General features: G+C 38.9%; 1 protein-coding gene across 1 annotated transcript; it reads left to right on the top strand.

Moving 5' to 3' along the window:
* Positions 1 to 5,870: 5,870 nt before the first annotated feature.
* Positions 5,871 to 12,559, top strand: chst3a (carbohydrate (chondroitin 6) sulfotransferase 3a). Its single transcript, XM_029450096.1, has 5 exons — positions 5,871 to 5,925; positions 6,152 to 6,334; positions 8,508 to 8,673; positions 8,884 to 9,435; positions 10,246 to 12,559. Exons 3-5 carry the CDS (start codon positions 8,594 to 8,596, stop codon positions 10,940 to 10,942), a joined length of 1,329 nt encoding a protein of 442 aa, XP_029305956.1. The 5' UTR covers positions 5,871 to 5,925; positions 6,152 to 6,334; positions 8,508 to 8,593; the 3' UTR covers positions 10,943 to 12,559.
* The last annotated feature ends 13,699 nt before the right edge of the window (positions 12,560 to 26,258 follow it).

The raw sequence follows: 26,258 nt of genomic DNA on the forward strand, positions 1-26,258 counted from the left end.
TTACTCCTGGGCCCTCTCAGTCCAACAGGGCTTCTTCAATCCACAGCAGACGGCTCTGTCTGCAGGGCAGACAAAACAAGGATTTGCCACAGCTTTGCAGATGATGGAAAGGTATATTTTTCACATTTATTTTCCCTTTGGTGTAGATCAATAGTTTTCATTTAACACAAATAAACATATATGTAATTTTCTGATCCTGTCTTGATATCTTAGAATAATATATAGAATAATATCATGGAAGAGATGCTTGTGTCTGAAGGTAAGAAAGCTAAACTGTCAAACTATTATGACTAGACAAAGGTAAAATAATACTTGTCAGTGTTTCAATACTATTCTACAGTCTGATGCAAATGTAATCTGTGCAATAAATACTGTCATAACATTGAATACCTTGCTATCAGGAGGTAAACTTCGATACATTGCTAAAACTTAGGTTTATCGACTGTTTCGAATAATCACAATCGTAGTTATTGTAATATTTTGCTTGTGTTAACATTTGGAAATTGTCATTGTATTAACGGCCACACAGCCCATACTGAATTTCCACTAATGGAAAGTATGTAACTCCTTAATGAATGAGAATTATGTATTACATTTTACTTCTTTGATCTTTCCTCTATTTTAGTGCTATGACAAAGTAGAGGGATTACAATTATGCAGATTGTTTACGTTATAATAATTTACCCATACTGTACAATTCCATGTGCACTCCACAGCCATCTGTCCATTAGAGATAAGAATACAACTCCACGATTTACTCAAATAATAAAATAATCTCAAAGCAGAGGATGTTGTAGATGACAGCGGTGAATGATCAGATAAGATTATAGTTCTTGTCCGGATATGGTAAACATTATGAAGTGAAGACATAAACTGCCTTGTTACTATTTTATATTACATTGCAATAATTGTTTTTTATTGGTTTGCATCTTTCTTTCTTTATTCATTCATTTCTTTCTTTATTTCCAGGTTTACTATGTCAACTGTGTGTTGCGTGTCTTTAATTAAAAACCCAATGATTAACTTCATGTATTTCTGGGACGTATTGAATGGTATTTTGGGCACTGACGCTGGCTAATCTTCTTATTTGAGTATTTAAAGCCACCCAGAGGTAAAGTCTCGTAAACACATGTTGTATAATATTAACCCAGTCGTCCTCCATTTGATTAGGATCCTCTTTCTACAAACGCCAACCCATCGAGAGGTAACTGTACGTCTTCAAGTTTACGAGTTAGTTACAGCTTTAAAATCGTTTTTCATTTGTTCAGACAAAGTGAATGCAACTCGAAGTTCCTCAAATGACTCAGTTATTTACTTGAAAATGTCCTGTACTATGATCTGCAATCAAGAAAATAAAAACTAGGCAATCTTCCAGTTTTACAGATAATGTAAAAATCAAATCATTACAATATTTTTCCATTCCTATTGAAAAAAGTGAAGAGAACAACTGTGTGGTGCCCATACACACCATTTAAACATGTTGCGTGCAAGAGGATTTACACACATGATTAAACCTTTTACAGTCCATTCTCATAGTGAAATTAAATCTACTTTATAATCTGAGTGGTGCTGGTAGAATGTGCAGTATGTAGCATGAACTCAGTGGCTGCTTGTTGTGCTTTCAGAAAACTACAAAAACTACTAAAATGACACAAACATACAGAATATAAAACCTCCAACTTTGACTTTCAGGAACAACTGGGTATGATTTAAGATGAGTGCCCTTTTTGGCAGCAGAGCCTGCATGTTTCAGGTTTGAAACATAATGTGCAAAAGTATTCAAATTCATCAATTAATGGTTTGCCCCATTGGATTTGCATAACTTTTACATGATGGCCACATAATATTCAGTAGAAAAGATCACCTGTCAGGTTACTTCTGTATGTTGATGGTCAAGGCCCTGGCTTCAGGTTTAATTCTCCTGGCAGATGGCAGGCCTAAAGATTAACCCACTGTGCTCTAATCTCTCCTCATCTTGTAATGCACATAGCCTGTCTGTGGTCACACAGGCTCCATCAGACAATAATGTAAAGCACAATTAGCACAAATATTGTTGCTACAAGCAGAATCGGTAGCAACAATACAAGCTGGTGGATATGTTGCATATCGGTTGCATGAACTTTGTCATCATCTGTCATAGTGAACGAGAGCTTTTTCTAAAATGTTAAAAAACCTCAGATGTGGGCCAGTGTGTATATTCTACAATAGAAACCTGCCGCTGAAGCTTAACAGTGCAAGTGTCTTTGCACGGATCACTGCAAAAAAAATCATACGGATAAAAGCTCACTGCTCATCTGTAGTCATATTCTTAGTTTCTAATCCCTTGCCTTCAATCACAGCGTCACATGCTGACCTCTTTGTTTCTGTTGGAGACGAAGCCACGTGGCTGCCCATAGGGAAATTTCAGGGGGATGCTTATCACTTCAGCTTGCTGCTGCATGTGCGTCATTTGATCTGGATTATTGTCATCAAAAGAAAAGGCCTAACTGCGTCTAAATAGGCTCAGTGTATCCTGAAATATGAGTATGAGTATGGATCAGGCACCGACACAAATGCACAATGTCTCAAATCATGCTGTTCCCTTGAGCACATGAGCCTCTTCAGTCACGGTCCTACTTTGAAAAGGAAATCACCCTTTAAAGTGTTTAGTATCTACATGAAAACAAGCAAAATGCAAGGAGTCCGGAGCAGCAGAGGATGAAACATAGTAGAAACTAATATTTTTTCTTCTTTGCTACATCATAATCCAAATCTGCTTTTAGCTACTGTGCTGTAAATACCATGGGACATACTTCTAAGAGATTTTTTTAAACATAAACTACTTTCAAATCCAAGCAAATAAATATTACACTGCCATCGCTTTTATTTCCACATTGTAATCTGCACTCTAAATGTTGTTCTTTCATATATCCAGTTCTTTTTTTTAGTTCGCATTTTATTGTACGCAAGTAAAGATGGCTTTCCTTGCCTTTTGTGCAAGAAGTAGTGTGATTTAAATTACAGGGAAGGAAAAAAAATGAATGCCTTCATCAATGGGGGTGGCATCAAAAACAGTGGAAGGTTAAAGATAAAGTTATATGTATTGTAACCAAGGCAAAACCAAAAATGAGACCTTGTTCTCTATGGGTGTTCCCTGGCTAAATATAGGTTAAATAAATACAATTTAAAAAAGCCTTCAATAAATACAGGCTAGTACATTATGAAAAACTACAAATAAAATCTGTATGGTGATTTTTATGATGTGAGGTCAGTTTTATCACTGTAATAAAATAATAGCTGAAACATTTAAATGTATTTTATCTCCAAATGACATGAAATGATTACCTGTTGAAATGTTTCTCTCAGCAACATTTAGGTTTGCTGTATATTATTACATTATGTGGTCCAAATTTAGAGCACGTTTTTGGCCATTCATCAAAAAGCAATGTTGACAGGGAGAGCTGCAAGTAGAATTAGTTTGGCTCCAGTCCTGTTCATGTCTCTGAAATGTGAGGGTCTATACAAATGTCAAATGAACATGTAGACTACCAAATCACTACGACATCAAGAACATTTTGGATTACAAGAATATCAAATATACAAAAAATGTGACCATCATATAAATTAAAAATACAATTATATCAATCATTTATCAATTACTTTTCTTCTTTCCAAACGACCAACATTTTCTCCAGAGGTTTTCATAGTGTGCAGTATTAGTACAATTATTAGTTGATATATTTGTAGCAAAAAAAATCAAAATAGCTACTGACTGTTTTTCCCACTGCTTTGTTAAAACACACAAAAACAAACTTGGAAAATGAGATTTACCAGGTCAGAAATAGAAAGGGAAACTTTGAGTCATTTGTAGCCTGCAGTGCTTGTGTCACTACAGGATCACTCTGTCTGTTCGAGCACCTGTTGTCAAGATACCCAATTCAGCTTTACCATTTTGGATTATTATTGATAATCTCTAGTGCGGTTTGCCAAGGGCAGAGGTTCGCTTTTAGTCCTGGTCCACTCTAAAACTAGGTCACTCCTTTAATCTCTCCATGTAGAGTATACTGTAGGTTAACAGCCTTTTCATTTCATAAACCTCAGAGAGTGCTAGCAGAGTGAATACAGAGTCATGAATCATGCAAAATCCTAAAAGATATGACACAATACCTCTGCAGGAATCATCATGGGTTGAAATTACGCAGCTGTACTAAGGTGGTAAAATCATTTATGAACATGTGAGTCCTGTATTATTAGTCTTACTAAGATTTCAACAAAACTTTGAGACCTTGCTGTAAAAGTGGTTGTAACTGGAGCCTAATGCCTTATACACCTTAAAGCAAACAACATTGTTGCAACAGTAAAATAAATACATGCAATTAATACACTTAGAGTAAATACAAGTGATGTTAGAATATGAAACCAAATCTAAGAAGTTATTTTGTAGTTCAAAGAAATGTACACACTGAAACAACTCTGAAAAAATAGGTTTTAAAATATGTTTAAAATGTTTATATGCAATACAATTGTAAAAAATAAGGTGCATCAAATATTTGTTGCAGCTGAATTTGACATGATAATGATACACATGTTGACCTCTGGTGTTAAAACTAAGCCTGTGCTCTCAGGCAGACTGTCTGCTCCAGTGCTACTTTCTTTTACACTGCTGCCCCCAAGTGTTGAACCGCTGCTGGTGGACAATACATGTCTGTGTGATGCAGTATTTTGGAAATATTTAGAAATGTATTTATTTATCTGGAGTTGTGGATATGGTGTAGCAGTGATACTGGATCAGCTAAATGAAACTCAGTAATCATTTGTTTATTGTTGACAATTTTTATGACAAATGTCTTCAGTGAAAATGACCTATAAGGACTAATTGTACATGAGAACACATCAGACAAATCAGAGAACTTCAAGGGTCTTAAAGATCAGCACATTTTTGCAATGGTTGGCGAGCCAATACAAAGCAGGTTGTATCCGTACCCACTAGATAGCAGTAAACACTGTAAATATTTAGTATCTCCCTAGTGCAAGTAGACGCAGTCCTGCACCAAAGCATGAGGCGGAGGAAGCTGACTGAGTATACAGTCTCATCTGTACGGTCTCATTTCCCAAGGATGACAATGTGTTAAAACTCACAACACACTGTGACACCCGAAGCGAGGACGACAATATATTTGTGCCTTTTGTTATTTTGCTCTGCCTATATGGATAATCAATTCAAGTGTAACATAACATGTATAACATATTTACAAGGGCAACAGGGTTGCAGTCAGGTTACATTTTCAAGTAAAACTGAAAGCAAAAGATGTTGAGGGCGAGTCGGGACCAAGATGAATAAGTGTATTTCTTGCTTATTTAAAGCTCTACCCCTTGTTTGTTGTCATATCAATGCCTTAATTGTCTAAATGTTTGTACACACACACACACACACACATATATATATATATATATATATATATATATATATATATATATATATATATATACATACATATGTTTATTCATGTCTTACCAACAGAACAAGCCTTTGTTAAGCCTAAAATGGACAAAAATGTGTTCAGCACATGCTAAACTGTGTTGCTCTGAAGATATTTTAGGATATCTGAAACAGATTATGTGACTTCATGTGTGCTTCAATTCCCCAGCACGTGATGAATAGACATTGTATTAGTTTTTTTGTTCTGTTAAACTAAATTTTAGTTTGCAACATTCACAACATGTACATAAAGGTGATTTAAATTACTAAAACAGTGTATAGAGTGACATGGACTTTATATTCAGGGGGGAACTTCCTGAAACAAGGGGAGCCTTTATACATAATTTCGGGGTTTTTTTTGGGATCACGTGACCTCGCCTACACAGGATGTCCCACGCAAAGAGAGCGGTGACGTGAAGCGTGGTTATACAGTCAGCTCGCTCGAGCAGCGGCATCTAGCACATGGGGTAAGTTTGGGAAAAAGTTTAAAAGTGATTATATTTTTTACAAAAAATTAAACAAAATGAAGGCAAATTAGCGCTTTTAGCTGTCGGGTAGTCGGGAGATTATACAAGTATCTGTGGCACAGTTCTTTTTTTTTTTTTTACTCACTATTTAATCGAAATTTAAATAAACAAACATTATTATCGCTTGCGGTCCGTTTCGCTCTCCTAATGTCGATGTTTTTGCAAGACGTCTGTGCCTCCTCGCTGCCTCTCATTCATCCGGCAGAGAAGAGGAGCCTGCGTCCGAGGATACAATGAAGCAGTGTGTCCTTGTCCTACACAATGCAGCAAGATGCTACGAAGGGGACGATACTGTTTCTCGCAAGATCAGGGACGTTTTTGCTCGATTGCAGAGAGAGATCAGCTAAAGGTTTGTATCTGCTACCCGAACATCTCCACATCTCATTTTCTTCTGACAGGAAACGACTCAAAGCTAAAAAAAACAAAACAACAACAACCTAAAGAGCGACCGGCACACGGTAGAGCTTGTAAACATCCTGCTGCCATGCGTGAAAAACGCGATACATGATGAATAATGATAAAGTCTACCACTAGCCTATTACCTCTGCTGTCAAACCATACGTGAGATGTGTTCCTTATAAGATGCAGGTATAAATGATGATCGTGCAAAAATACGGAGGCTGCCATGTAGTCCACTTCAATCAATAATTCTTTGTAATAGAGATGTGAGTTGTTCATATAACCATTTGAAATTCAGATTTTGAATATTTGAAAGCATCACGTCCTCATCTCAGGGCACCAGAGATAAATAGTATGCAGAAGTATTCATTAGTATGTATTCATTCTGGTTCAGTGGTGGGGATGTTGGAAATGCTCCTGAATTGAATGTCCCCTCCCCCCTAATGGCTGCTATAGTATTAAGCACACACACACACACACACACACACACACACACACACACACACACACACACACTCACACGCACACGCACACACATAGGGGGTACTTATATCCAGACTAAAATCAATCAAACACATTGAAATAATAAGCAGCACCTACACAAATTCCAGCGGTTTTCAGTATTTGCCTATGACAGTTAATTGTTTACACTGGCACCCCTGGATGAACAGCTAAGCATTCATTGGGAATTTAGCTTTCAGCGTCTCCATGAGATGCTGCTTCCAGGCTTTGAAGGCAGCCATTAATGTAATTTGTAGTGAGATGATAAACAGAGTGATGTGTGTTTCTGCTTGAGCAGATAGTCAGATTTGCCAAACGCTCCAGTGACTATTGAATATGTAAAAGTGCTCATCTCAAGTGCTTCAGCCTGACAGTTTGACGGCTATGGCGTATTAAGCTCAGATAATTGGGTGATATTTACTTACAGAGCACACAATCACTCCACAAAACTGTTTCTTTTTCCCGTAATGATATGCTTTGTAGAAATTATTCACTGTCTTGACAGGTCCAAATCGTATGTGTGTGTGTGTGTGTGTGTGTGTGTGTGTGTGTGTGTGTGTGTGTGTGTGTGGGTGGCCGGGGGGGTCATAGTCTACATTTCTTTTTTAATAACACGTAAAAAGAGTCCATGGACAATTCAGAATTAAGAAATTTGTTGTACTAAAATCATTTGAAATTATGTCAAAATAGTTCATTTGATTAAAAATCGTTCAGAGGAGCAACCTGACACCAACGTGGGCTAGGAAGGCAACATTAATGTGGGTTGTCTTCCGAACTGATTTGCCTCAGTATTTATGAGTTCAGGTTGCATGATAGCCTTCATGGCGCAGAGTAAGACTCTGCCAAAGGATGGGAAGGATACTACTACGGCTAATGATGACAGGAAGATTTGGTTTTGAAACTACAAATCTCTGACTTACACTACATCTCTTTTGAACATGAACATAAGCATCAAATATGACTTGCCTGTCGTCACGTTAAGGCTTCATAGTTACTTCACAAAAAACATTTACCAGAAATGATACTTCTGAATTTACCTGTAAGATGGTGAAGTTCAGCAACACACCCTCTTCTTGAAAGTGTCTTTGTGTTAAAGATACATTTGTCGTGTCCTCTGGCACATGAAAGAGTTCCACTTTACTGTCAGTGACAACCAGCACTGTTTACATTAACTCCTTCCATCTCATCCACCTTCTTCTTCTCCATCCCTGACCCCCGCCTGACTGAAAAGCAACACTGTCTTTTTCTGGGGTTGTAAGAACTGAGGCGAACAAGTTTAAAAAGATGGGCGTTGTACAAACTGCTCAACATTCCTCAGGTTTCAGATCATTGCAGCTGCTATAAAAAAAACCGCTATCTTAAATTTGATTTCTCTCTCAGGGCTAAGATGGGAGATCATTTAATTTTCTCTTTTGTGTTTCTGATAGTGATAGTTTATATATGCAGTGTAATCCAATATGTCTGTTGTATGATTTCATGGTAGTGTTGGACAGATTATTTTGTCTTTTTATTCAGCATTATACTGTACTTTCCCATGAAAGTGTTCTCAAGTGTCATTATAAAGCATGAATCACATCTATTTTGCATACTCTGTCTTTACTGAAGTGAATTTCTTATTTCAGAATGAAGCTTTAGCCTCTGCATGACAAGCTATGACCAACACACAGACTAGACTCTAGACGTCCAATTGCAAAGCCAGGACTCAAGAATGAAGATCAAATATGCAATTGTCTTCATCTGTATCGTGGCCCTGGTCATCATCGAAAAGGAAAGCAACATCCTATCAAGGTAAGAGAATAAATAGTCAGTAACCCTTTTCTTAATGGACAGAGCCAGGCTAACTGCTTCCCCTTGTTTCCAGTCTTTGTTCTAAGCTAAGCTAACTGGCTGTGGCTTCACATATAAAGCACGTGTCTATGTAAAGGTGTCAGCTAAATGTCAAATATAAGACCTATTTTAGGTGTTTATGCTGCTAATAAAACATCTCTATCTCATCAGGGTTTCTGATAAACTGATCCAGAGGCAGATTCCACAGCAGACCCCACAGACTCCACTGGATTATAGCAACGCAACACAAAATGGCTCACTGGCGATGCTCAAAATGCTACTCTCTAAACTCATTGGTACAGAAGGGAATAACTCAAGTCTCTCTGAGGAGCAGGAGGAGGAAGAACTAGATGATTTAGGCACGTACAGCTTCAGCGGTGGCCGTAAGCACATATTACTCTTGGCCACAACAAGAACAGGTTCCTCATTTGTTGGGGAATTTTTCAACCAGCACGGGGAGAATATGTTCTACCTGTTTGAGCCTTTGTGGCACGTAGAGCGCCTGCTGGCCTCGGCCTCAGAGGCAAACAACGGTACAGTGTTGTCAGGAATCTACCGGGATGTACTCCAGGCGCTCTTCCTTTGCGATTTCTCTCCCCTTGAAAAGTTCATCGTTCCCCCACCTCAGGACCATGTGACCCCGGCTCTTTTCCGCAGAGAGTCTAGTTTATCGCTCTGTGAAGAATCTGTCTGCAGTCCTGTGATCAAAGATGTTTTTGAAAGGTATTGTAAATTCTCTAAATACTCACTGTTATTGATCAAGTTTACAATGTGGTTGAGTCTTTTTTTACCAATGTGAGCTTCAGTAAGAACATTTTGTTTTAATGACGTATATCCTCAATGTTCTTCAAAACAGAAACAGCGAAGTCTACTGGATAATTTAACATTACTATAGGTTTATGTTATGTTAACCCTAACTAAGTTTCTGAGAAGTGGCTTTTTATCCTTTGCTGTAAATACTACGTATGATAGCCGTGAGCCTCAGCCGACGCTGCTGGTCGCAATGACATTCACATGTCATTGCAATTGGTAACAAAACACCATAGTTGATGAATTCATCTAATAATGACTTAGAATTTAAATAACCGTATACAAAGTACTTACAATATACATTCACCCTGTAATGTTTTGCAAAACGAGACACTTGAAGACATCATTTTATGATTTAGGAAATTGTGATTTGGCATTTTTCTCCATTTTCTGACTTTTTATTGACCAAAGAACATAATAAATAAATCCAGAAAATAATTGTCAGATTAATTGATGAATAAGATATTTAATTGCAGTCCTATAAGCAACACAGTTTTAAACTTGGTGTTTAGATGCTGCTTACCAAAATGCCCTTTGGAGTCATAGTTGACTTCACCCTTTAAGTTTTTTATGACCACCGTCTTATTTCATTGATCATCTTTTGTACTCATAATTCAGACAATAAAGTGTTCATGCTCATACTTTATCATGCTATATGATAAAGTATTATCATGCTTTGTAAAGATATTTTATTATACACAAACTTTACCACTCTTGTCTCAGGTATCACTGTAAGACTCGTCGCTGTGGGCCGCTCAACTTGACCCTTGCAACTGAATCCTGCCTTTCTAAGCAACACCACGCCGTCAAGACTGTCCGCGTGCGCCAGCTGGACACATTGCAACCTTTGGTGGAGGATCCTCGCCTGGATGTGAGAGTGATCCAGCTAGTCCGAGATCCACGGGCCATCTTAGCATCCCGCATGGTGGCTTTCTCTTCGAAGTACCAGACGTGGAAGGCCTGGGCGCAGGACGGTCATGTGCCCGAAGATGACGAGGAGGTGAAGAGGCTCAAAGGAAACTGTGACCAGATTAGGATGTCTGCCGAGGTGGGACTGAGCCAACCTCGCTGGCTGAGGAGACGCTACATGTTGGTGCGCTATGAGGATATTGCCCGCTACCCCATGCAGAAGGCAGAGGAGATGTACAAGTTCACAGGGATACCATTTAGTCCCCAAGCTAGGGAGTGGATTCTGAGGAACACACAGACCACACAGGAAGCTAGAGGGATTTATTCCACCCAGAAGAACTCATCAGAGCAGGCAGAGAAATGGAGATTCAGCATTCCCTTCACACTGGCTCAGGTAGTGCAGAGGGTGTGTGGACCCACCATGAAGCTGTTTGGGTACAGGTTTGTGGATGATGAAATGACCCTGCTCAATAAGTCCATCAGTTTGCTTGAAGATAAACTATTTCATTGATCGAGAGGTCAACAATGTAGCTGTGATTCTGCAGAACGCAGCATGCAATGGATCGGAGCCAGGAGAAGCCATTATTGCACAGACCAAAACTAGTGAGCAAATGTGCCATAGAAGACGCAACATGTTTTACTGGGCCATACAATAATATTCATACTCACCAATGATGTGCCTCATTGTGACAAATGAAGAGCCACTTGAGAAAGGGAAGTATTTATTTGTATACTGCGTTTACTGAGAAGCCTGGTATTTAAGCTTTATATGTGGCGCTTTACATTTCATTTAAAATGAAATAAACATAGATGTCAAGCCTGACTTGTAAGAGATTCTTACGTAATATGTTATTGATAGTTAACATCAACAACAGGGAAAGTGAAAGGGATGTGTGTTTTGTTTGTGCGTATGTCTGGAAGAGAAGATGTTTCTGTTCATAGGGTTTATAACGCTAGTGCTTAATTCTTCCTAGTTCAACTTGTATTTTGATAGATCTGTGCTTAACTAGGCAACTGATAGAATCACTTTAGATTAGACCTGATGTGCTTTTATAGAGCTTTACACATTCGACTCAGGTGAAATGAATGTGGCATTGTATTTTGTGGTGTCTTCATGAGGAGTATTCATATCTCCACAAAATCACGCCGTGTGAAAATACAGAATAATCTTTGATGTATTTAACCAAATTTTCAATATGCCATAAAAGAGGTCAATAGGGATGGATTTATAATACTCATGTTATATGAGTAGCTAGAAGAATGATATCTTACTTCAGATACCTACATGTGTCTTCAACATACAAGTGTTGTTTTTCCCCAATAGCCAGCAGCCATAGTAGTAATGTATTTCCCAGTGCTGCCTGCTCACCTCTAAGGAAACAGGCAGTTTGGGCATTAGTTAACTAAAGCTGCTTCTGTACTTCTAACCTGTGTGTTCATGGACACAAACACATTTCTTATGCAGGGAGTTGTTTAAATCACTTCACAACTTAAAGAAATACAATCACCAGAAATATAAAAACCTGCAAAATTCAACATTTTACTACTCACTCCTTGAAATGATTAGTCGTGAGATTATTGTGTGTTAATGGTTGTGGTGACAACTAAAATATAAGACGTACGTATGTAACGGTATTAATATGGCCTATCACTTTAAGTGAAACCCAGGTGCTGTTGTGTTAACTGTCGCTCTTGATGGTATATAAAGGTATCCACTGTGACTCTAGTTCAATGGTAGCATTGTGTTCGGCTTGGCTGAGGCACTGCTGAAATGGCTGTGCTGCTCATGGAAAGGGATATGCATTAGAGGTACATATAGTAGGGGGCTTATACTAACTCAGTGTTTAAAACATAAATATGAATACATTATGACTGGCGGGCTCCGAGTTGACCAGAGTCACTACTGAAGTATTTAAGCCAAAAGGGAATACTGTGAAATACCAAGTGCAGCTGAAATAATGGGTGTAGCTAGTTTTTGCATTCAGCTAATTCAGATACCAAGTGTGGCAATAAAGTTTATAAAAATATGTGTTTGAGCTGTTTTAAAGTGTTTTGTCAAGTCTCAATTCTTCTCAAAGCAAGTCTCAATTGAAGTCTCAGTTTCTGGAAAAAAGGACAAAGTTTAGTCATCATCAGATAATTACAAGTTAGTTGCAAACATTTTTCTTCTAAAGTTCTTTTAATAGTTATATTTTGCAAAACTCAAGTCTCATGTCTCAAGTCCTCATTTTTGTTACTTAAATCTGACTGAAGTATGTCTACACCTCTGGTAAACAGAAACGGTTTCATAGGTTGTCAAAGTTATGAGTTTCTTCAATAACTTGCTGTCATATTCATGGTTCAAGGTCTATTTGTGTTATTCTTGCAGAAGAAACCAAGGGCCAAAGCACAGATTATGCTTAAGCAGCTAAAAATGTATCACACACGTGTAAATGTCAGGGTTTCTTCGATTGAAATAATAATTAAAATTATTTCTTGTTATAAAATGGTGCTTTGAAGCTATGAATCCATGCTTCAAACATAAGATGATGTTTTTTTCAGTTCATGGATCCAAAATCAAACTGTTAAATCTAACGTCATGTTGCAGTGTGACGACTACACTTGTAATGTTCATTCCTCAAGTTTTTTTCAGCAGTATAAAAATCCAATCAGCTGCCCATGATAACTGTCCAGCAGAGGAAGTGGAGCAGTTCTAGAGGAAAAGTGTTTCTTGTACAAACACAGGCTCTGGGTGTTGTCATTATGTCATGTCATATGGCCTAAATGTGTGTGTGTGTGTGTGTGTGTGTGTGTGTGTGTGTGTGTGTGTTTCTCTCTCGTTGGACTGGGTGTGCAATTAGTTAACTGTAGGCCTACAAAAAATGAACAGCAAAGCAATCTGATTAAGGATCACATCATTATGGGTATTAGGCAGTGGCGGGCCGTGCATTTCACACCTAGACCTTCAGTGATGTCCTACACAGTCCTACCTGAAATATTCCACCTCTTAATACCATCATTATGACGCCATGGCTCTAGAAACTATACATTTAGACAGAAACGCAGTATAACCGGGCGTTGCATCACCCTAACAACAGAGTTATATTAATATTTACGAAACATTTAGTTGTAAATAGCAGGCACTCCCAGCAGTACAATGTGCAGTGCCTCTGTGACCCGGGGGTACCGCTCGTAGTTAGTGATTTGAAAGTGGTGGACAAACCCTTTTTCCAGCTGTGATAGGCTCGCTAGTGTCGGGGTTGGCCGTTCTCTTCTCACAATGTCTATCTTTTCTTGAAATGTACATATATACATACATATTTGTGGGAAAAATATATAAAAATGTAATGTATATTCTGATGATGTTTAGGCCAGCAGAGAAGGCCTTGCTGGCCCTGACGGCCCACCACTGGTATTAGGCATAGTTAAAAAAGGTTGCATCTTCCTTAATAATTACCCATCCAGCACACTGAGTGACCCGAATCAAACACACCTACGATGCTGTGTGCATTCTGGGTCTAGATAACATGCTAAATGCTAAAATGTGCAGGGTGGAACCTCCAGCGGTGACTGAGGAACTTATACCTTTAGTGAGGTGTGAGGTGTAATACTTCTTGTTGCACCCACCACAGTGTCCATAGATCTTTTAATTCTTGTCAGTTATTTTTATTTAATTATCTGAGTTGTGTCTCTTTTCAGGTAATTCTAGTGAGGTCGTATGAAGGAACTGCACTGTTGTATTGGCCTATTTATAATTGATCAATTGTATGCACAGGCTGTCTATAGAAATATCATTTATTTATTTCCTAGCCTGAAGCTGTAGTGTCATATATCATCACATACATTTTAATGTATTTTTGTAAGCACTGGGATGCAAGGAGGCTGAAAACGACATGAACGAATTGAGGATTAATGTGGGTGGGATTGTTTACTCAGTTGCAGTCACACAGTCTAGCTCCACATCCAAATGCATTTGGTTGCCAGGGATCCCCAAAAGGCGTAGTGGGAATAACTAGAAAAAAGGCAGAAACAGGGAGCCCATTCAAGTCTGCATTCTTTCTGCCTGTTTCACGCCTCGGCTGAGAGAAAGCACTTCAGAGTTCACAGCTGTTGGTCAAGCCGATTCCACCCTAGATTGTTTCCATGGTTCTGAATATTCCCAACATAACAGATGCTGCTATCCTGCAAAAGAGAAAGAATACTTGTTGATAAGCCACAGAGGAGCCACGTCTGGCCCACTATCAAGTTTCCTGTCTTTTCTAACCACTAGTGGTGCTGAAGAGCACTGGATTGTGGGTCCCTTCAAGTGTTTCACCAGCTCATGCACAAGGATGCACATGCACACTTTTGGGGTGACATAATGCACACTTCTGCTGATGTAAATATGTAGATGCCAGAACAGAGTACAAAATGAGAACGAGAGACATATTTATCAGTCATGCTATAAGCAACATTTAGGTACACAGACTGAAAACCAAACTTAGTGTATACCGACTTATAATGTTGCGTAATAGTAACAATGAACCAACATATAAGAGGAAGACAGCAAGCTTAGGAAAACATTACATGTTTCAAAAGGCTTGTGAATGTTTTGCAAATGTTTGAGGATACACATATATTTGTTAAAAGCATTGACTTTAAACCAAACCAAGTTTGTTTACGATGAACTAACACCGCTGACCCATGACCTTCTTACTGTAAATGCCACTTTAAGTGGAAGTTGTTTGGAAGTTTCTAAATGATGATGACTGATTTTCTCAGTTACTGTAGTTTCCATTGGCAATACTGTTGTTGACACAAGGGCTGATGACAGGGACTGGACCTACCCCATCATCATCTAGAGTCTAGATGATGATGGGGTAGGTCCTTATGTCTAGATTCTAGACCTAGTAACTGCGCTCTTCATAATCTGCTTCTCTGCGTTCTCTGCCGTTTTTAGTGATTTAATCAATTTTGTCTCAGTGAGGCCCAAGAAAATGAGCTCTCAAAATAATATGCCACATTCAGGTCAGGGTCAGGACACACTATTGCAGTGTCACTCAACATGAATGTATAAATAGAGTCCATAAAGAAGTTGTTCAGAGCAAAGAGAGTTTTGCCACGTCTGTATAAAATAATATAAAAATCACGATCACGGAGTATAGAGCTGCAGCTAGATTCATCGATTCATCGTTTGGTCTATTAAATGTTAGAATATAATGAAACTGTCCATTCTGGTATGTCCAAGTCTAAGGTGATGTCTTTAAATGTCTTGTTTTGTAAGTCCAAAACCCAAAGGTTTAATATGATATAAAACAGAGCAGGACATCTCCACATTTGAGAGGCTGGAAATAGTATTGTCTGCATATATAATAGATGTACGTAATTGCTACATTATATATGAATTGAAAAGATAAGTCTACAGTCTAAGTTATTTTTAACACCAAAATGTAATTGCAGTCACAAAATGCTATCTAAATTTAGACAAAGAGGCTACTCAAATTCACAGATTACTGTATAGAGAATAAAAAACAAAACAAGATTTTAAACAACTATTCTTTACTACTACTCCAAATGTTTGGCGTATGTGTTAGACTTAAACACTGTCGGTTTGTAGATGTATTTATATTTATTTACATATTTGCTTCACATATCTTTTCTCTTTCTTTACTCAACCTTGGATATTGTATGTGATTGGCGGCAATTTTGTATTCTTCTGTACAATGTCTACATTCAAATGTTTTATTCTTTCTACTCTGCACTCACTGTGTTTACTTGTTACTAGAATGTGAGTGTATAAATATTGGAGGCCCGCCTCTCTATGAACTCTATTTCTTTAACCATCTTAATTGTTGTGTGAACTCACTGATTTGACTCACCTGCCCGTACGCTCACAACTTCCCCAACACATGCATTTTCGCTATTTTGCTATTTAAAACTCTTACGCATAAACAGTCTTACACTTGCACTTCGGACTTGTCTGGACTCGCATGTACGAGTGCTGTGTCTGCTCAAGTGTGAGATTGGTTATGCAGAAGTGTTTTTGCGAAAATGCATGTGTTTTTGAAGTAGTGAGTGTGAGATTGGATAAATGAGACTTGGATTATACTGCACGAGTTGTGTGAGAATTGTTTTTAACTGATGTTTGGATATAGTTTTGCTGTTATTAAAAGTGCAACCATTTACTTCAAATCATCAAGAAATTTCTCTGGTTTTTGATTATTCGTTCACCGTGGAGGCATACGAGAAATACAACGTTGTTTTCAAGAATTCAACCTAACACAGGGTACGTAATTGATATACAAATGGTACTTTTGTGGTTGAAGTATTCTTTTAAACAACCCAAATACTTTGTCTGCTACCAATTTCAGTTAAAACTACACAAAGAAATATTGGATTTTTGTAGTTTATCTACTTTGAAAACACGCCAAATATTTTGTGGCTATGAAAATAGATTTGTGCTGTATGATGTACTATAAACAGATGCATCCATGCACAGTAACCTACCTGCAACGCTTTAGATAGATTACTAGCTCATTTTAGTTGAAGGTACAATTTGGCACCACTTGCTCCAAGGGTGACACTGGTTTAGACTGTCATGCCAATAAACTACTGCACTAACAGCTGCACACAGTGTCCACACACATAGATTCAATGACTCTACTTGTGCTGTGGAAGGGAAGGGAAAGGAGGGTTTAAGGAAACAGGAAACCAACCCCCCTTATCGAGCTTTTCTGGCTCTCATCCATATTCCTCCTCTCTTAAACATCCCCTGTCCAACCTCAGTCATCTCACACTAGGTGGTTTGGATAGGTAATTATTGTTTTTGGAAAGGTTTCTTGATTGCTGTCCACCCGAAATGGAATTTTCTTTGTGTATGTTTTGGGTGTGTGTCTGCTTTGTGACTTTTTTTTCTGGGATCATGACATCCACTTTCTATCTTAAGTTATCCAGTGTCCCTCAGTCTCCATTCCAGCTATCCACTCCTCAAGCAAACACACATACACACTTCACCCCTACCTTTTCTTTAAGCACACTCCATCTCCTCTTACTGGCTGCCCCTCGCTGGAAGGTAAATAAATCCTGTGGTCGGGGTGGAACACTGAGTGCCCTCATATGCCTCTGGAGTCGCTCTGCCTGAAAGAGGCCTTGTGTTTGCGTCTGTAAGGGGGCTCCACTCAGCTACAAGCTGGTCATGTACAGATAGGCTGCTCTGTGGAACACCCAAAAAAAGAAAACCACTCTTAAAAAGAATGGTCTAAAACTAAAACCATACGCTCACGCATTAAAATACACTGTACTGCTGTTGTTGTAGATACTTCCAGGGACATTTTCAGGATACATAATGTTCAACAAAAAGCTGGGATATGTTTGCAAAGTGTCATACTGCGATATGCTACATTTATTTCCTGTGTGTCCTGCAGAGGGCAGTAGAACCCACAGGATCATCAAGAGTCACATGGTGTGTGTGTGTGTGTGTGTGTGTGTGTGTGTGTGTGTGTGTGTGTGTGTGTGTGTGTGTGTGTGCGTGTGTGTGTATGTGTGTGTGTGTGTGTGTGTGTGTGTGTGAGTGAGCACATGGGCGTGCAAAAATGCATATATGTATGTTCTATATGCATGTGAGCATATGTGCATTTGCATGTGTGTGGGGCCTCTCTCAGGTGATTGCTCATATGTGCAGAGGTAATTGTTGTGACGTTTTATCTTCCTCATTACAGGAAGTTTTCCTGCAGCTCGAGACAAAGCAGAAAATGACTCTGCTTATGCTGGTTCTTCTTCAATCCATTGTTGTTCTCTCTGTTCCCCTCATCGCGTCCCTAGAGCTCAATGGGACGGAAGTGTGAAAGATGTCCACATCAAAGAGGGTGCAGGCCAGCACTAATCCGCAAATAATGACAGGCAGGCAGGGCTGGACTTAACACACATGTCCCCTTACTTACTAATCTTGGACGGTATAGAGCAATCCCTCATGAGGATCGAAGTACAACACAACACCTGCACAGCAGATAAAGACTCGCAGATGAAATGGGCAAAGAGGGACTAAAAACATCTTAATGTTTAACATCTTATGTTTTACTTTTAGTCATAGTTTTTCATGAGGAAGACTCGCAGAGCACAAGTAGGAAGTAAGATACCTGTAGATAAACTAGTACATCACTAGGTGAGTTTTCATCAAGCTGATTCTGAGCAGATTAGTGGACACCATCTAGTGGGGAAACACTAACTTCTTATACACCAATATCAAACGTTTCACAGGAATGTGTATTTTTGAGATGTTAGCTAAAATCGAGACACACATGCAAACACACACACACACACACCTCTTAACTGACAGGTGGGCAACCCTTGAGGGAAAACTCTTCCAGACTCACCTGTACCATTGTTTCCGTGCTCTTCCTGTGTGAGGAGCCTGTGTTGTTTGAATACAATGGGGTCAGGGAAATCACAGCACCTGTCAGACAGACACTCCATCATAGTGACAGAGAGTGGAGTGACAACAAACGGCACAAACGCTCACCACACAACTAGACCCATTTTCGTGTTTACTCGTCGCTTTTATGCCGGTGCCATTACAAATCAAATTGTGTTTGGACCTCGATATGCAGAGTAAATTTAGTCTTTTTGGCAGATTAGTGAAACAAAACATCCCCTCCTTACCTTTTTCTTTTTCTTAGTTATTCTATAACAAAAGTGTATAATTGAGTTATCAGTTGCACACTTTTGTCAACTCTGAATTTAAGCATATATGTCGGTCCAGATATGAGAAATACAGTACATCTGAAATTAAATAATGTGTCTACTTTAGACAAAACCATGCAATTAAAAAGATTCAGTATAGTAATATGTTCAAATAAAGTGCATATACATAGCAGATTAGAAAGGTAAGTGAATACATATATATTCATATAAACATTAAATACTTATACACATACTGTATGCACAGGTGACTTTAATTTAAGTAACATTTAAAAAATCATAATATAGTAGTTGTACACAGTTTATTTTAACGAAGAACACATAGCTTGAACTGACTTGAGACATTCAGTGTCTGTTATTTATCATGAATGCATTAAAAGTCGATGTAGAATTAATGAGTATCATATTTTGGGTAAGCATGAGTTGCTGCGTACATTATATATCTTTTTTCATTTAGATTCTATCAAACAGCATTCAAATGTTGTATTTTCTGTTGAAGAGTATCATCATTGTACTACAACATGTAAAAGACTGCAAAGAACACATAACTGATATTGCAAAACTGATAGCAGCAGCATCCTCAGCAGAAATTGATATCATATGATATTGTGCCATCCACTAAGTAATACTAAGCCTTCCTATTCACTCCTTAATCTCCCAGTGAACTTCCCAGAGGCAGCCAGGTTATGTTAGACTGACATGAAACAAAAGGTAACAGTGTGCAAACTGAACGTCTTCCAGATGCCGAGCCCCAAAGGAGAGGTCTATCTGAAGTGCCAGAGTTGGGGATTAAAACTCACTCTGGGAATGTCAGCTTTGTCAGACAATAAAATCCCATCACTGCTGCTACTTGCGTCTTCATTAAAAATGTCATCATGCTACCTTCAAAACTGGGGCTTTTATCCAGCTATTGCAGCCTTATCTTGACATGATTGGGGAAATGATTATTAGAGATCACGCTTAGCAATGAAGTTGTATAAAGTCGCCTGTGGTATTGATTTTATATAAGTCCGAACCTCGCACTGTGGTCGAATGCAAGAAAATAGCAATAGCATGACGTCACTTTTTCCTCTTATAATACCAGTGATGGGTGAACCCTATTAAGGCCAGCCCATAGCGAGCACCCACAGTAGACTTTATAGATGTCAGCGTTACCTTATGTCGTCTCCTCTGCACCCCCCTGTCAATCAGTCTGCTGGTCCAACCTTCTCGAGTTGCATGAGGTATGATTAGCAATTTCTGCCATTATGCATCCTCCTTACATAATTCATGCCCTTCGTTCTTTTTCACTATCCCCTGGAGAGAACACGAGAGGGGAATCCCACCCTGCTTCAACAAAACCCAAGGGGTTGTCTTTGGGTGGAAGTGAAAAAATAATGTTGCATTTTTAATCGTCCAAACATTGGATGATTTATAATTGATGAGGGGATGATGGTAGGTGCAGGTTTGACCCTCCACCATCAAGGAAATGAAATGATGCGGAAAGTGTTGGGTCATTAGGCCGTCAGGGATCGGGTGCTCTCCTGATCCAGAGACCAAGTATGACAAAGCAGCAGAGAGGAGATCCCATACACTGACTAAAGTGGAGCAAGCATTTTCCCTTCCTTCAGTTGAGTCTGCTATTGTCCGGCTGTGGTGTTTCGCTGTGAGACGGCAAGGTTTGTCATTGGAGAAGCCTGCTCTGGTTCACCGTGGGAGGGGTTAAAATGACAATTTGTTTGTGTAAAATATAAAGTGGGGAAATGCCCTGTCTGGGCAGAGCTACTGTCTTCAATCAAACATCACTTTCCTTTGGCAGCAATTACATGTGACTTTAATGAATATTATTTGAGTGACAAACTGCAAACTAAAGTCGACAAAGGAAACTAAAATAGTTCCTGTCTTTGAGAGAACAGGGTTATGTGGAAGCCATTTAGAAATAGTCATGTTTTCCTCCAAGTAATTCTTAATCGCTGTGTTTTCATCTCCATGCAGGACAGTAATGACCAATTCTGAGTGACTGACCATGGGAATGAGCCCAGCTTAAATCCCCTCCATCCCGGTCCCTGTGTGTGCTTGAGTCTGATTCCTAAACTCTACACACACACACACACACACACACACACACACACACACACACACACACACACACACACACACACAGGCACTCAGGGTTACAGAGTTGAGTCTGCTTTATGGTGTAGCCAACCTTTGATTCACCGCTCAATGAAACTTGTGACTGTTTTAATTAAGGAGAAAATACACTGACAGTGTTGCACACGGAAATCCGCCGCCATGCACATAAAGGGCGCTAATGCTTTTCTTCCTGTCGACGCAAGGCTGGCCCCCTTTTGTCAGACTGACCATTCACTTCTCATTCATTTTCTTTCCCTCTCTTTCTTCTGTTCTTAAGTACGGCATCGCATGAGGTCTGTAGCTAATGACAGGAAAAACATATTCAGGGCCCAGCCAGGTGAGAGAGCTTCATGTGACCAGTTAGGATTGGCGTTTTGTTAAAACACACATATTTCTAACTTTGTTTTCAGGTCTGTTTGTGACAGTACTGCCACAGGGGACTCTTTATGACGGCCTAAACGGACAACAGAGAATACTTCACCTTCTTCTGTTGTTTGGTGTGCCTTAGGGCAGAAGTTCATCTCCGCTGTCCTACAGGAAATAAATGATAACTAATTGTCTGTCTGTCTAAACATTTTAAGAGAACTTCACCTTCTTACAAACAGTAAGAGTTTCAGGGTCAGTTTGTGTACTGTTTAAACTTTTCACTCTTTGGACAGTATAGTTAAGTAATGGAAACGAATTGTACTCTCTGGTCATCAACCAGCATCCAAAACAGCTGACAGCTGTCTGTAGGTTCCCATGTTAGTCACAGAGGTACAGTTCTCTGTCGTCGTGGTATTTTGACAGATGTTTCACTGAGGTTTGTGTATGGTGGTGTGTGACAAGTCCTCTCTTCCTCTGGGGATCAATGTCTGTCCTGTTCTCTCGCCGATCTGATGTTTATCTGCTGGTGATCAATCACACTGTTGACAGCCTGAGGGTTAGTGTTACCATCCCCACTGCCTCTGAGTGGGTGTCTGTAGATAGAATACAAAGGACAGGTGATAACTAATAAGGTTGCATATATTTATTTAAATATATGCCAATATGTGATACATAATGTCAAATATTATGCTGTATGTGCAACACTTTTTACACAAACTTGAGACCATAAATATTCACATATTCACTGTTTTGAGAAAAGATTCTACCAAGACTGTTCACCTGAGGAAGAGAAAAGTCATTTAATACTGTACAGGCCAAGTTTCTCGTATCCCCAGCCCAAAGAAAAGCCTCTCCATGATGACTCCCTACTCAGAAGTTAGGATTTTCGTTCTTAACGCAGGTGTCAGTAATCCCCCTTTGCCTCTTCAAGTGATGTTTTTAGCCTGAGGAAATGCTTGACCAGATTCCTCTCTTACTGCGTAGAAACAGTGTAATCTCTCAATCCTTGACACAGCAAATAAACACTGCACAGAAAGAGAACCCGGCAACTTTATCTCTTACTTCCTTCCGTATTGTCTCGTTGACAAGTTTCAGGGGGAACCTCACCAAGGAGAGAAAAGAGGAGACATATTTCTTAGGTAACAAGCCCAAAGGGGCTGTGGATGGGGATTGAAGGTTAAGTGCATGTACTAATACTCACAAAAAGGAACTTAACACCTTAGGATATAATGACACTTCATACACTTCCTCTTGGCCTTCCATTTGGTTACCATATCTTCCTTAAGAGCGGAAAACTGCTACGTTATCCTGTTACACAATATGGGAAGATAAGAAATAAGAAAATATAAATAAGTTTGTTGACTCAACAATGTGGTGATTATACTTTTTTTTACTTCTGTCAAAGTAATACATGTACTTTGTTAATGTAGTAATTATTGGTCAAAATAAAAAATCTATTTTAGAGAGTAAGGCGAGCCACCCTGCAGAGAAACTTGTTTGGGTGTATTTTGTATCCATGATGTCATTTAGCCACAGCATCTAACTGGAGGTTAATCTCTTTTAACCTCTCCCATAAATTATTCCATCAGATACCTGAACTCCCACTCCTCCAGTGGCCCACCCCTCATCTTAATTGTTCAGGACACATTTTTCCCAGGAGATAACGTACCATGGCTTCAAACATTCAAGTGCAGACTTTTTCTTTGTTTTTGTTTCCTTGGGAGTCTCTCTGTTGGCTGTATATTGTAAAAGTAGACGTCAGAAATCTTTCCATATAGAAGGTAGGACATCATTCATAGACGGCAAATATGTTGTTTTAAAAGAAGAATACTAAACCCTCTTAGACCTCTAGATACTCTATTCAGAATCAAAGCGCCAGAGACAGTGAGGGGGTAGGGTGCATCCTTGTTATAATCTACTAATTTCCATTTTTAACAAGCTTAAGCTGGTCAAGAATTCAAAGAAAGGCTATAATTTGTGTAAAGCCTTTATTCCCCTCAATAAGCCTTAATCTTATTGGTAGGCGTAATGTGGCAAAACTACCAGACGCTCCTGATTATCTGAGATGGTAAAAAGGATGTCATAGAGCGCTTCTGTGATCATCACAGAATTTGCATTGTTTGTCCTCAAATTGAAATTCAACAAATATGTTTCCCGGTGTTTTATTGGCAGATTTATTTTTGCATATACATTATTTTCACGTGGTCCAGACCTGAATGATTATTTTAGTATGGATAATTATGGTGTAAAAATGACAATGCACAGCTTACATTTAGATCTGGAAGACAACTCTATTGCTTTATATGTTTAGTTGTTACCAAAATGAGCTCTGAATTCTACATGTAGGACTATTTGGTCAATCAACTCTGGCTCTATACACACAGGTCTCTGAAATTAATTTGTATGTGTGCACTTTTTGCACATGTCTTGGGAAGACTTTCTCGTCCACTGAGACAAACTGCAACTATTACAACAACCAGTCAATAAATGATGTAACGACTATCTGCACATCGACCCGGCAACTCCCATGTCAGACAACTAAAGAGGCCAACCAGAGTTTGCACACTGTTGTGAGGATTTGATAAAATGGTATCACTTCTGCTCAGCTTACTAAACACCCAAAATAATCACAATCTTCATGCAATCTTCATCCGAGATAAAGTTTATGTCACAAATGTTTACAGCATCTATAATATGACTGCTGCAACTCTGACCTTTGGTTTTGCACCTAACCCTGATCGGGTGCAGGGAATCTTCTAAACATCTTGTTTCTACGACAACATTTCCTGTTCTACTTTTATAGCATCCTTTATAATTGCCGTTTTATAAATATGCATCTCATGTGGCACCATACTGAGATTGTGTCCTGCTGAGAGATTATCAGGTACATTTATTAAAGTTTTAAAAACACATTTTTAATCTTTCTAATAAAACTCATAAAGGCAAAGATTACATTAACAGGAAAGATGATAGGTTTAAAATATATTTCATGTTAATTATAATTCCATTATATTAGAAGGAGATCATTTCATAATTACTTGTTTTTACTTTGTTCATTACGTTCCTGATTTATTTTATTAATGGGAGGTTGTTATTCTTTTGCAATTACTACTATTGTCTTTTAATTTCAGGTAAGCATGGCCACAATTCATATTACAATGATGCTATATTTAAAAACGTGACAAAGGGGGAAATACATAATCTCTTTCTGATGCCCAGGGGGCAGTATTGGCTGTACATAATCCAACTAAAACGACAATATTGCATATTAACCTTTGTAGTTGTACGAGTATAATGCTTAAATATTTCCTCAAGTGTCATATGAAAACAGTTGTTCAGTTTAAAATACAAATTGAACTGTGAAAAGAGGTGTTTAACAAGCCTGCGGAGATTTTTGCTTTGGTCTTTTTTATGTACAACCTGTAAACAAGATTGTTTACTTCTGCTGCTAAGCAAAACGATTGGAGTTTAACAGACAAAGCATAAAGCAGGTTTGATAGAGACACGACAGATCCTGAGGCCCGGGATCAGCAGCTCTAATGGGATTAGATTTGCCACGCAGACACCAAACACCAGGCTGGGAGCTAACAAAAAAAAAATCAAGACCTACACTTTTACTTTAAAATCAAAAAAGTCCATCATTTTGACAAAATGAAAATGAATTAATGTTTCAAATTGAATTGGAAATAGTCATAAAAATAGATCTTAGGTATTTTTAGTCTTCCTTTCATTGCAGAGGATTCTTCAAATTCTCCTTTTTCATTTCACCCCTAAGGGGCAGCAGAGGCCTGCATTTACCAGAGGCAGGTCATCTTTGAGCAATGACTGTCAAGTGGGACTCTCTCCTTTCCGAGACCAAGAAAACAGCAGTAAGGAACAAAGGATCAAAGTTCAACCGACACGCAAACTAAAAATCAAAGTATGGCTGTATTACCTGCCTGATTTTTGTCTTTATTTATGTACTGCTTGTTGTATTTTGTCTTTTATTTTTTTTACTGATTAGCACATTAGCTTTCAAATTAAGTTTTGCAGGAAGAACAAAAAAGGTAAGTTTCAAGGGAGGAACAAATCCTATTTCTCTCTCACACACACACACACACACACACACACACACACACACACACACACACACACACACACACACACACACACACACACACACACACACACACACACACACACACACACTTCATTCGGTGAGCTCATTTTCCTTCTTTCAGCAAACAGGTTGATATGGTGAGACAGAGCTGCTGGGTGGGCTCCACTGTGGGAGTGGAGGGCCCTCGGTTCAAGGCTATCAAGTGAAGTGTTCTTTGATAAAGAAAAAAAAATGAAATGAGCTAAAAATGTTAGTGATAAGTGAAAAACGTGGCTGGGGCAGTTCTCGGGGTCGGGCTGTGGGATGCGACAAAGATTAATAAAGAGAGCAGGTCTGAGAAGGGAGAGGGTGATGGTGAGGTTAGCTGGAGGGCCAGACAGCGCTAGATGAAAGTGGGAACTCTCTCCCACAGCTGTCAGCAGTTTTTAATGCAAACTTTGCTACTGATTGGCAGAGCTGGCCAGGTTGTATCACCAAACTTTTCTAGTTTCTAGAATGTTGGATGGATTGTGTGTTATGAAGAGTCCAGTATCAGGTTTGTCATCTTTGTAATGTACTTAAACTGAAACTGGAGTTATATCTCTACTTACCA

The sequence above is a fragment of the Cottoperca gobio genome, chromosome 15 (genome assembly GCF_900634415.1).
Source record: "Cottoperca gobio chromosome 15, fCotGob3.1, whole genome shotgun sequence".
NCBI classification, from domain to species: Eukaryota; Metazoa; Chordata; class Actinopteri; order Perciformes; family Bovichtidae; genus Cottoperca; species Cottoperca gobio.